This window comes from Muntiacus reevesi, chromosome 22, assembly GCF_963930625.1.
Source record: "Muntiacus reevesi chromosome 22, mMunRee1.1, whole genome shotgun sequence".
Taxonomy (NCBI): Eukaryota; Metazoa; Chordata; class Mammalia; order Artiodactyla; family Cervidae; genus Muntiacus; species Muntiacus reevesi.
The window spans coordinates 42,085,327-42,097,535 of record NC_089270.1 but is presented as its reverse complement, the minus strand read 5'-3'; the positions used below and the strand labels follow the sequence as shown (position 1 = coordinate 42,097,535).

Below are 12,209 nucleotides of genomic sequence, written 5' to 3'. Positions count from 1 at the left end.
CCATGGGGTCGCAAAGAGTCGGACACGACTGAGCGACTTCACTTCACGTTGTTATATGCCTAAGTAAATTATCTTAAAAAGTGATATTTACATTTTCTCTGACCACGAGATGACACAGTTCTCGATGGTATGTATTTTACTGAACAGGGACGCTATGTCTTTTTTTCTTTTTACATGTAGAAGTCTTAGTCATGAGTAGTGTATTTTCATTGTATATTTTTAATGCTCCCTCTTCCATTCTCCACAACTCCTTTTTCAGAGTTCATTTTTTTCAGCTCCCAACCTCCTGGTTGCCCCTCACTCTTCTGTTCCTTCACTTACTTCATGGAGAAAATAGAAGCAGAAACTTAAGGTCTACTGTTTAAACTTCTGTCTCATTTTTATCTTGCATCTAGAAATTTATTAATATCATTGTATTCTTTTTCTTCTATCTGCGAAAAAGATTAGAAAAAAAACCTTAACTTAATTTTTTAGTAGGTGATATATTCTCATTTCTCACAAGCTAGAAGACATAAAAAATGTTAAAAGGGATAAATGGTCAATAAGTATAAAACTAACTTCATTATTACAGCTCCTTTTCCAGCTTATTAACTTCTGTGTGCCTGTGATAATAACATCTAGTGTGTCATCAAAACTAGAAATCTCTTGAGCCATTTTAGATACCTTAGTTTTTTTTTTTAACCTCTTTTCTCACATGTAGGAGTCAGCAATTCCAGACAATTCAAGAAGCATTTATTAATATAATTTATTTTGGATTATACATCAAATTTTGAATCAGAGTTCTTAAGTTTTATACACTGTGTATATAGGTCAGAGTAGAAAAACAAACAAACGAAATTACAGCACACATATTCTTTAAGATGATGAGACTGTTTGTCATGGAGAAGCTTCCGCAGGTCCTGAGTGGCCATGACAAGGAGGAACAGGGCCTGACTCTGCCGGTCCTTGATGCCTTGTCCCTTAGTTTTAACACCAAGCTGAAGTGGTTTGCCTTAGGCTTCATCAGTGGTATCTTCTGCAACCTTGGAAATGGATTGCTGTGTCTCCCTGGAGGCATAAAGCTTTTTGCAGTGTTTTAAACCTTTGGAAATACTGCTACCTTAGCCAGTACATGCTTTTTAATGGGACCCGTGAAACAACTGAAGAAAATGTTTGAAACGATGAGATTTTTTGTAACAATTATGCTTTTGTGTTTCGTCCTCATCCTGTGTGCTGCTCTTGGGTGGCAGGAGAAGGGACTGGCCGTATTCTGCAGATTGCAGTTCCTGTCGATTACCTGGTATAGTCTGTCATACATCCCATGCGCAAGGGATGCAGTAATTAAATGCTGTTCTTCTCTCCTGAGCTGAGAACTCTTTGAAGAGAAGGAGACTGGAAGGACCTTTTGAAAGTCCATGTTCTGTTTTTGGTGACGTGGCCTTTTCCTGATACAGTGATCACTCCAGAACAACTGCAGCGACCATCTAAGACCATTTTGTATACTGATAAGACTACATACCCATTAAACTGTTAAGTGCTTGTGACAGTGAATTCATTATGTGCCATTAATATGCTCTTTCAGAGACAAGGATATTTTAATCATTGCCAATTGTAAGTGATTTTTAGCAAGTTTTAAAATCTTTTCTAAACAGCATTTGAGATGTAAATACTTAAGGATAAATCTACACTGCAAGATATAGTCAACTTTTTTGGTGGCTTCTATGTGTTTACATTTTAAAAATATCTTTTTAAAATAAAAACTTTAAATGTGAAAATTTTTACTTTAAGCTAAGCATTGCTTTATTGTATGTAATAAAAAATAATGTAGAAATTTCATAATTTTGAAATAAACCCACACTTGGAAAAAAAATTAAAAAAAAAAGATGAGACTAACATTAGGACCAGTACACACTGATTTTTTCCAGTGCTCCATTATACACATGACTATTGCTGCATGACTACCCCAAAATTTGGCTGCTTAGAAATTATTTAATATGTTCGTGAATTAAATGGGCTAGGAATTTGGGCAGAGCATGATAGGAATGGCTTGACTGTTGCCTGATGCCAGTGGTTGGCAGACACAAAGGCTGGATATTGACAGCTGGGGATTGTGATCTGGAGTGTTTACTCACACTCTGCTCTCGGTGCATCTGGCACCTAGCCTGGGAAGATTCAAGGGCTAGGATTGCTGACTGGAACATCTCTTAAGTGGCTCCTCTGCTTAGGCCTTCTCACCTAAGTATACCAGTCTTAGAGTAGTAGAGCTTCTTAATCACAGCTCCAGAAGTAAGTATTTCAGCAAACAAGGTGGAATTGCATTGTTTTTCCTGATCTAAAGCTTCTAAAATTGTGTAACATTGGTTCAACTGTATTCTGTTAGTTATGGGAGATTCAAAAACCCATCCGGAATCAAGGGGAAGAAGCATAGACCAACCTCCCCTGCCCTTATATCTTGACGGTAGGAGTGTTAAAACCACTTTATAAAAGCATATGTAAAATGGAAGATACAGTGTGGCCATCTTTGGAAAATATAGGCTGTCATCCCTGTCCGTATATGAAATGTTGCTGTGATAGACACTGTGCCTTAACGTATTGCCCAGCTACTGGAATCCTTTGCTGACTCCTCCCTCTTAGCCTGATCTCTGACTTCGGATCAGAGGACTGTGAGCTTGCTGTTAGTTATTATATATTTCGCTGTTAATAAGAGTAACATGAGCTTTCTGGAGAGGATGGAACAGTTATAAATTCCTATGACTTGTACTGAACATTTCTCATGAGACCTCTTTGTGAATTGGGAGAATACCTATGTGACATAGACTCATGTATGTGTACATACATATATACAGTATTTCATTACAATTCAAGTAATGATTGAGATTTTACAGAAATGGGGTAAAGCAATTGTTTTTTATTTAGTGTAGATAAATGTGTTTCTGCGACCTCACATGATAGGAGTGAGATGTGAACTAGTACTACTTATTGCAAGTGAGAATAATTTTTTTTTTTCAGATATGCAATATGATGAAGATGATGATGAAATCACCCCAGATTTATGGCAGGAGGCTTGCTGGATTGTAATTAGGTAATGTTTTAGACCAAACTGAATAAGTTTTAAAAGGCACTGTAAACCATCCAGTGTTTTCCTGCTTATTCTTTGCTTGAAAATTAGATGTTTTATGTGAATACACTTCATGAGTGCTGGCTTGTTATTTATTTAAGTATCTAACTTTAACTTGCAAGGTATTTTGATTTATAGAAAAATTATGCGAGAATTCATGTGTATACTTCACCTAGATTCCCTAAAGGTTAACCTAATGCTATGTTTTCTTTGCCTTATTCTTTATCTATCTGCATTTTTTTCCTGAAATATTTGAGACTTAGTGACTTACCTAGGAATATTCTTTCACATAATCATAATCTAAGTTATTAAAATAAGGAAATTAATTAATACAGTAATCTCATTTAACCTAGAGACCTTACCCAGATTTTGCTAGTGTCCCACTAAAGTTGTTTGGAACAAAACAAAAATTTTCTGATCTTGGATCCAATATAAGATCATATATTACATTTAGTTTTCATGACTTATTCTTTTGTGTCTTATAATCTAGGATAGTTCCTTAGTCTTCCTCTTTTTTGTTTGGTTTTTGGTTCTGAAACCCACTATCTTTCCAAAGCGTCCCATGGCCTCACTTTTTTTTTTGACCTTGATGTTTTTGAAGAATACAGGCTAATTATTTTTTAGACTACCCCTCAGTTTGGGTTTGTCTGATGCTCATAATTAGATGATTACTTTTGATAACAATGATGTTCTGCTCTCAGTGCATTATATCAGGAGGCATATGATGCCTGTTTGTTACATTACTGGTGCTGTTAATTTGATTCCTTGGTTTTCTCACTGTTTTAACTGGATAAAGTCATAACAGGTTGCATTTCAACCCACATTCCCATCCAAGTCTAAGTGTAATTAAACTGTTAATAAAACTGAGCAGGAAGCCTTACATATAGGTAAGAAAAATAACTTTTAAGTAATAAAGTCACTTCTTGCTATGTTAGGATGTAAAATGCAACAATTCTCCTCTCTTACCAAAGAGACAGTTGCTTTGTAAATAGTAATATGATGACGCCTCAGCCTCTTCTCTTTCGAAGAATACACACTTCTGGATTCTGCTAGTTGTATTTGGAGTAAAACTGAAGCTTTGCTGAAGATTGTTTTGTTAAAAATATATTAAGTTTGTGGGATGTAAGTATGTATTTATTTGTCCTATTAAACGTGGACTGTAAAGTTCATACCGAGACATTTACATCTTCTATGATTTTCAGTATTAAACACCAAGAGACACTTTACTAGCAAACGATAATCAGCTAGATGTTTGGAGGATGCCTGTATTTGGTGATCGCCAGGGAGAAAGAATGTTTTGATCTTAGCCAAAAAAATAATTGTTTTCAACTTATGTGGCAAATTGCTGAAGGATTAAATACACTGTTTGACAAGTCCTTGCATTTAATGTTTCTTAGAGAATAAAATATTGTTTGATTTTTGCATTTTAATTGATTATAGGAGCTTTATTGTGAGATGATGTGTTTTGTTTTTCCACTATTTGATATCAAGTGATCTTTCCCAGGCATTGTGAATGTGATAATACTTAATATCATAGTGACTTTAGTAAGATGACCTCTTGTACATCAGTCATGGTAGTTGTTATTTAGTCACTGTGTCCGACTCTTTTGTGACCCCTTGGACTTATAGCCTTCCAGGTTCCTTCTTTACGTGAGATTTCCCAGGCAAGAATACTGGAGTGGGTTGCCATTTCTTCTCCAGAGGATCTTCTTCACCCAGGGAATGAACCGATGTCTCCTGCATTGGCAGGCGGATTCTTTACAACTGAATCTGGGAATTCAGGGATACCATTGTAGTAGATACCATAGATAAGAACTATTTAAAATAATAACTATTCATAAGTAAGAACTATAGGTGTTTAAAGGGTGGCATTCTAATGAGGTACTGTTGTGATAATTTGGGGAAAAGTAGAAATGGTTCAGCTTCTTGGGAGGATGAAACTTGTCCTTAGTTTTTTAAAAGATTTTTCATTGTAAATTGTCCATAAAAGCCATTGTTGTTTACTTTGCAGCTAGTGCCTTCCATGTGTATCTTATATACCAATGGCTGACCCAAATGGTTGTGAGAAGTTTCTTTCCTGTTAGCTCACAGTCTCTACTGAAGGAAATTACCTTCACCATTCTATAAGTATTTACTTACTTTTCTTTATTTATTTTCTGTACCAGGTCTTAGTTGTGGCATGTGGGAATTTTTAATTTTGGCCCACGAACTCTTAGTTGTGGCATTTGGGACCTGGTTCCCTGACGGAGGGTCACAACTAGCCCCCTGCATTGGGAGCACAGGATCTTAGCCACTGGACCACCAAGGAAGTCTCTGCCTCCCTCTTTCTTGAAGCTGTACCTTATATACGGGTGATTGTTACTGTGTTCTCTGCCATAGAGAACTTGGGATGTTGGTAGCCATGGGTGACTGAATCAGGGTGGGACCCAAAGCCAGCCAATCTGCAGGCTGGCCAGCAACCTGTCAGATGATCTCCTGATGCGGAAATGGGAAGCTGATGGTTTGTTGGGCTATGCATGTCGCTCAGAAAATTGGTGTGAGATGAGGGAGCTGGTTAATAAGCAGAAGGGGCTAGAAGCTAGGTCCAGCTATGCAGCTCTTCCTGTGTGGTGGTGAGGGGAAAGGGTCTTCTTGCAGATAATAAGTTGTTTCTTTTTGAGCCTCTGTCCTTCATTAGCGCTTTCACAGTTTGATTTCTGTGTCTATACCACTAGGTCTTATCTCTCAACCTTGCTCCATTTCTAATGATCAGTCATTTGCTGAGTATTTTCACTTAAATGACTTTGCCTCATCTTATCTTTACTGCAGAGGATAACCTTTAACCTAAAATTGAAATTCTTAACATGCGCTATTTTAGTCACTGACATCATCATCTTTTTTCTTATTAAAATTAAAGTTCTTATAGTTGAACATCTGAATATACCACAGAGGGATCACCGCCAGAGTCTAGTTATCATCCATCACCATACATTTTACCCCCTTCACCAATTTCACCTATAACACTAACTGCCTTCTCTCTCTGGCAACCTCTTATCTGTTCTCTATGTCTGTGAATTTTTTTTCTTTTGTTTGTCTGTTGTTTTGGGTTTGGGTTTTTTTTCTTTTTTCTTTTTTTTTAAAGATTCCTCGTATGAGTGAAATCATGTGCTGTTTTTCTCTTATTTATTTCTCTTAGCGTAATATTCTCATGGCCCATCCATGTTAATGTTTTTCTCTTTGACTATACATTTTCTTTAGTTTCAAGAAATGTTTCAGAGAGACTGGATAAAGTTTATAAGGGATAGTTATAAGTTAGGGCTTCCTTCCTTACAGTTCTTATGTTGTGTTTTAGTAATTTTACCCACAAGTATAAGTCTCATTTCCTCATACTTAACAATAAGTTCTACAAAGAAAGTGTTCCTAGTCTCATCCCCTTTTTGGATACATGATAGTATTTTATATAGTGATGGGTACAAAGTAATTTCTATTTTATGATTAATATTTGTTGAATTTAATGATAATGAAAATGGGGAAATATGCTAAAAAACATCAATGAGTTGTAATTGATTGTAAACTCATATTTTCCCAGTTCCTATTTTGATGAGAAAGGTTTGGTGAGACAACAACTGGATTCTTTTGATGAGTTTATTCAGATGTCTGTTCAAAGAATTGTGGAAGATGCTCCACCTATAGACCTACAAGCTGAAGCTCAGCATGCTAGTGGAGAAGTTGAGGAACCGGTAAGATGGTTATTTTAATAAAGTAACATAAATAAGGGTATTGATTTGAAATTTCAGTCCTTTTCTCACCTGGCTTAAAGGTTAAAAAGAAAGTTGGTGTTTTTTGTAGTGTACTTAAAACAGTTTCTGTCAGCTCTTGATTTAATCTTAAGAGATGCATTTTTGCAAGTAATGCATAATTGTTAATTCTTATTCAGATAGTAGGTATTTAATAGTCAGGAAGAGGAAACAGAGATATGATGAGCTACTAAGAGAAGCAAGCCAGAAATAGTCATATTACTTCAGAAAATCCTCCATTTTTCTTTCCAAGCGTAAGGAATCAAAAGAAAAAGTAGATGAAGGACTTTCCCCTTGATTATTTGTTGCATGAAATACATTATTATATCAATATAAGAGATAATAAGGGGAAATCACCCAAATATATCAGCTCTTTTAATTTTTCTAAATTCGTTTGTAGTTTTTTTTTTTTTTTAAACACATGCATGTTTTCAGCATTGTTAAAATCATAGCAGGGCTGTCATTTTAGAATCAATCTAGTTTTAAGTGAGTGATTGTAAAGAAGTGCGTATGTAGTCGAAAATAATGACTGTCCCTAGTTTTTTTTTCCTTTTTTATTTTTAATTGGAGGATAATCGCTTTACAGTGTTGTTGGTTTCTGCCATATGTCAACATGAATCAGCCGTAGGTATACATATTTCCCATCCCTCATGAACCTTTTTCCCACCCCAGTTTTTGTTTTTGTTTTTTTAAAGCACTATTTATTTATTGGCTGCATGGGTTGGGGGATCTCAGTTTCCCCAACCAGGGATCAAATCCACGCCATAGCAGCGAAAGCCCAGAATCCTAGCCACTAAGCCACCTGGGAATTCCATGTTACCAGTTTTTGAGTAGAGAGACAGCTTGATTGCTCTTGAGGAACAGGGAAAACTGAAAACCAAAATGAGGTAGAAAAGAAGTAGAATTAGAGGGAGGGATTATTATTTCCTGCCAGATGAGTCCCTCTTTTCCGTAGCTCATCTCATAAGGGCTGGCGTATTATTCTCATTTTGGGTGGAGATATTGCATAGACTTTGCTCTTGAGAACAAAAATAATTGACTCTTCTGGCACTGTGTTGGAAAAATGGGTGTAAAATGTCTTTTTTTTTTATGTATGGCATTTTTTTCTATATGGTCTTTTCAAAATGAGAGATAACAATATAGCATATTCAGAGTTACAAAATAAGTACAATGGAAGGAAGAGATCTCTCAAGCTTTGGTATCAGAGCTTAGTGAAGAAGATGGGAGGGACTTAAGCTGACCATGAAGGGCGTTTGTCTTAGTAGAGAAAAGGTATTTAATCATTTCAGCAAAAGATACTTTATGTATTTGGCTGTGGTTGGAATGGAGGGACCACTGTAGTCAGTATATTGTTTTTGACTTGAGCTCTTTGATAGTGGAAGGTAAGATGGAACTAGGTTGTTACATGCGTGGATGTCATTGGCTGTCATGGGAAATTGTGTAAAGACTGTCAAAGAATGTATATAAGGCATTATTTTAAAAAGGTTGCTTTGGAAATGATGTTTACTGGGAATGGGAAGAAATTTTGAAATAGCTTAAGTTTCAGATAATAATGGCTGAATTCCTTTTGTTTCATTATCACCAGTAGTTCTTTTTGCTTTTTACCTACTCCAGCTTGGGAAACTTGGGTATTAATAATTTTCCTTTAGTGACCTGCTTAGTTCCATCTTTTCCTTTTCTGAGGTTTGATTTAGAGAGAAATTCTGTATCCATTTAACTCTGGAAAGTTCTCTTGGATCTTGTTTTATTGGGTAGCAGATAGATATTTAATTGAAAAATTTTTTCTTTTTTCTTTCTTTTCTTTTTTTAACTGTGAAATAAGCTATAGTCAGCCATGGTTGGAAATTCTCATTCCTTTATGTAGAATAGTAATTAGGATTTTCTGTTGTTGGTGGTTTTTTTTTTTTAATTCCTCTTTGCACTCAGTATTATAAGAAGGTGGCTATCATACTGATTCCATACATCTCTTACACAGAAATGCCCCCTCAAGGATTCCCAGTTATCTGCCCGTGGGAATTGGCAGTTAGTGAATGGGACAGAATGCTAAGTCTCAGGAAGGTTTCTTGAGACATTTTTGTGGGAAGTTTTGGGTCAAAGGGAGAGATGAAACCCAACAATGAGCATTCCATCCTTCATCTTCCTGGGGAAGTTCCCATCCCAAAGGTTTTCTGAAGAAAGGCACCTCTCTCAGCAACCTAGAGATGGGAGGTGTCCAGACCTACTGCGTGGATTGGGTTGAGGCAGAAGAGGACAGTGTTAAGCAACAGAGTTCACAGACCAGGGCAGAGAAATGAAATGCCTGTGGGGGAGAGAAGGGGACTAAAAGAGCCCAGAGGTCCAAGTCATAAATTCCACCCTGTCTCCAGTTCTGAGCAGAAACTCTTCTTCCCAAGACTCAAGTGGAGTTTTAATTCAGGGACTGGCTTTTCTCCAGGGCACAGAGAGGACAAGTCAGGCGGAGATCCGATGGTAGTGAAGGTGGAGAGTTAAGGTATCAGACACAGAGGCGGACACTCCCACAACAAACACAGACCTCAGCAGTTTGGAAGCTATAAGCCAGGATCAGGGTAAAAAAAATTTCAACTGTGTTTGAAATATAGAATTTTGTAGACCCTCTTCAATAAAATTTAAATCACTGCTTCCATGCTGCCCCTTCCTATGTTCCCAGTATTTTTTCCAAGACTAGAGGTCTGGGCAGTAAGAAGAAATAGGAGGAAATACCGACACTGGAAATGCCACTGCCCACCCCCACTATTCTATACAAACGAGTGCTCTCTCCCTCCCCTCGCTGTTGGGGCAAAGGCTGGGTGAAGGCAAAAGGAGGAGAAACCTCTGCACGGTCCTTCTCGCGCTTTGAAGTGTAGTTGCATCACAGGGCATAGAAGTGGTGGAGAAAATACAGGCTCTAGGAGATCACGGGAGCATAATCCCGTCAGAGGAGGAGGAGGGCGCTTTCTTCAGACGCTGCCTGTGTCAGATGTGCTCAGAGCCTGCCTTCCAGTGCTGCAAAGAGGACTGAGAAGGAAGGGGAGGCGGGCACCTCCAGACAAGATGGAGTCTTAGTCCCTGTGACCCCAGATGATCCTGCAGGCATCACTTGGGGGACTGGATGAGAAGTCACCCAGGAGCTCTTCTTGGATTTTTTGAGGGAGTGAAGAGCCAGGAATGGCGGTCTTCACCGGAGTGACTGCTGGATCTTTTCTTTGGCTGACTGCAGCACCTGATACTTGATCTGCTCCTTAATGCCACCAGGTGTACCACTTTATGGGAATTACTGTCTCGGATCACCCCTGCGTCCATGATTTCTTCCACAGCTGAGAAGAATGTTCACCAGCAGAGCTCGCTTTTCTACATTTTCCCTCAGCATCTGGCTTGATTAGTTGAAGAAGCAGTTCAAAACAGCCATGAACTTCAGCTCATTTTCATAGGAGCTGCCAATCATACAGAAATAGAGATTGATACTGCTTTTGTATACCACTTTCAGGCTTTCTAAAAGGGCAGCTTCACTGTCAACCCTATGGGTCTTGTTGAAAATATTCTTCTCAAAGGCCTTTTGCTTCTTGATGCTGGTATAGGTGTCATTGTACTTGGCAAAAGGTTGATCTCCATTATTGTCCCGAATAAAGACGGCTTTGATCAGTATACAGGAAGGGTTCCAAGATCAGCGCCTCCATTCCGCCCTGTGACTGGTGCTGACGTCTTATGTTTAATTGAAGAGTTAGGTCTACTTTTTCCCTTGTTCTGTTGATTAGTTTAGAACACGTTTCTAGTTGTATGAATTTATTTTTTCTTTGTTTTCCGGCAACTTTGTTAACCTCAGCTAAGGAGAGGGCACATGAAACAGCTATACTGATCATTAATGCAAATCCATTTTAGTTGCTTGACATGAATTCAGAGCCTATGATATGTGCTTAGTCTTTGCAGTCTCTTTTTGTCTTTCACCTTAAGAGAGTGATGAAGTGTAAAACTTGATGTCTATGGAATATGGATAGTGACTGTGGAGAGTCACCATTTTAGTAAAGTGGATGAACTTTGGCATTTTCTAGAGCTGTTTCTACTCAAAATGTTAATGTTGATTAAAACGAAATCATTAAATCTTTTATGGAAAAAATTATTTACTTTTTTCCATGGTTTTTGGTTTCATTTTAGCCAAGATATTTGCTGAAGTTTGAACAGATTTACCTGTCCAAGCCCACCCATTGGGAAAGAGATGGTGCTCCATCACCAATGATGCCAAATGAGGCCAGATTAAGAAATCTCACGTAAGAAACCATGTTTCTTTTCCAGCAGCTGATTTTGAAATAAAAATCAGAAAATAAAATTTTGGCCAGTTGAGAGTTTTAGCAAATACCTTACTATTAACTTGTGATCTACTTTTATTTTCAAAGGTACTCTGCTCCACTTTATGTTGATATAACAAAAACAGTCATTAAAGAAGGTGAAGAACAACTTCAGACACAGCATCAGAAGACTTTTATAGGAAAAATTCCAATTATGTTGCGTTCAACTTACTGCCTATTGAATGGCTTAACCGATCGTGATCTTTGTGAGTTAAATGAATGTCCCTTGGATCCTGGTGGCTACTTCATTATTAATGGATCAGAAAAGGTATAGTAGCATTATTTATAAAAAACACCAAATGATCACTAAGCTCATGAAAGGTGAAATTAAAAGTAAATTTTTGTGTAATAATCTGGAAGTAGCAGTTGAATTATTAGGGAGGTGACAGCTGAATTTATATTAGACCAAAACTGTTTAGCTATATATAATATACACTAGAAATTTGGTCACTTTGAGCTTAATGTGTTTCAGTGAAGTGTTTATGAAAGTGGAATATGTGAAGTTTAAGAATTGTTATCTCACTGAGCTTGTACAGTCAGATTAAGATGCAGCTTTCACTGTTCTTTCTAGTTCAAAGACCTTGTGTGTTTTATGGCTATAACTTTTATTGTCCATGTAGGTTCTGATTGCTCAAGAGAAAATGGCAACAAATACAGTCTATGTGTTTGCCAAAAAGGATTCTAAATATGCCTACACAGGAGAGTGTAGATCATGTCTGGAGAATTCTTCTCGACCCACCAGCACTATCTGGGTTAGCATGCTGGCGAGAGGAGGACAGGTATGGAATATTACATGATGTTGTTTGGGTTTATTCCTTCTGATTTAGTTCTGTAAGTTATCAGGCTGCATGCTTTGTCAAAAAGTTTTTCTGGAACATACAATCAGTGTTGTATGAAAGGCATTTTATTATTTATTAGTACTTATTGCTGTGTAACAAATGACTCCAGTAACAACATTTATCTTGTGTCAGTTTCTGAATGTGGATTAGCTGGGTC

At 37.4% G+C, this 12,209-nt stretch overlaps 1 protein-coding gene and 2 pseudogenes across 1 annotated transcript in view; 2 read left to right on the top strand and 1 right to left on the bottom strand.

The window, feature by feature from the left end:
- POLR2B (RNA polymerase II subunit B) overlaps window positions 1-12,209 on the top strand; it is a 44,629-nt gene that overhangs the window by 2,099 nt on the left and 30,321 nt on the right. The window contains exons 3-7 of the mRNA XM_065914674.1: window positions 2,989-3,061; window positions 6,666-6,816; window positions 11,023-11,135; window positions 11,262-11,481; window positions 11,834-11,992. Of these exons, the coding sequence (XP_065770746.1) occupies window positions 2,989-3,061; window positions 6,666-6,816; window positions 11,023-11,135; window positions 11,262-11,481; window positions 11,834-11,992 (716 nt within the window). The remainder of the gene's footprint in view (window positions 1-2,988; window positions 3,062-6,665; window positions 6,817-11,022; window positions 11,136-11,261; window positions 11,482-11,833; window positions 11,993-12,209) is intronic.
- Window positions 879-1,577, top strand: LOC136153021 (vesicle transport protein SFT2A pseudogene; annotated as a pseudogene).
- On the bottom strand, window positions 10,049-10,547 carry LOC136153054 (coatomer subunit zeta-1 pseudogene; annotated as a pseudogene).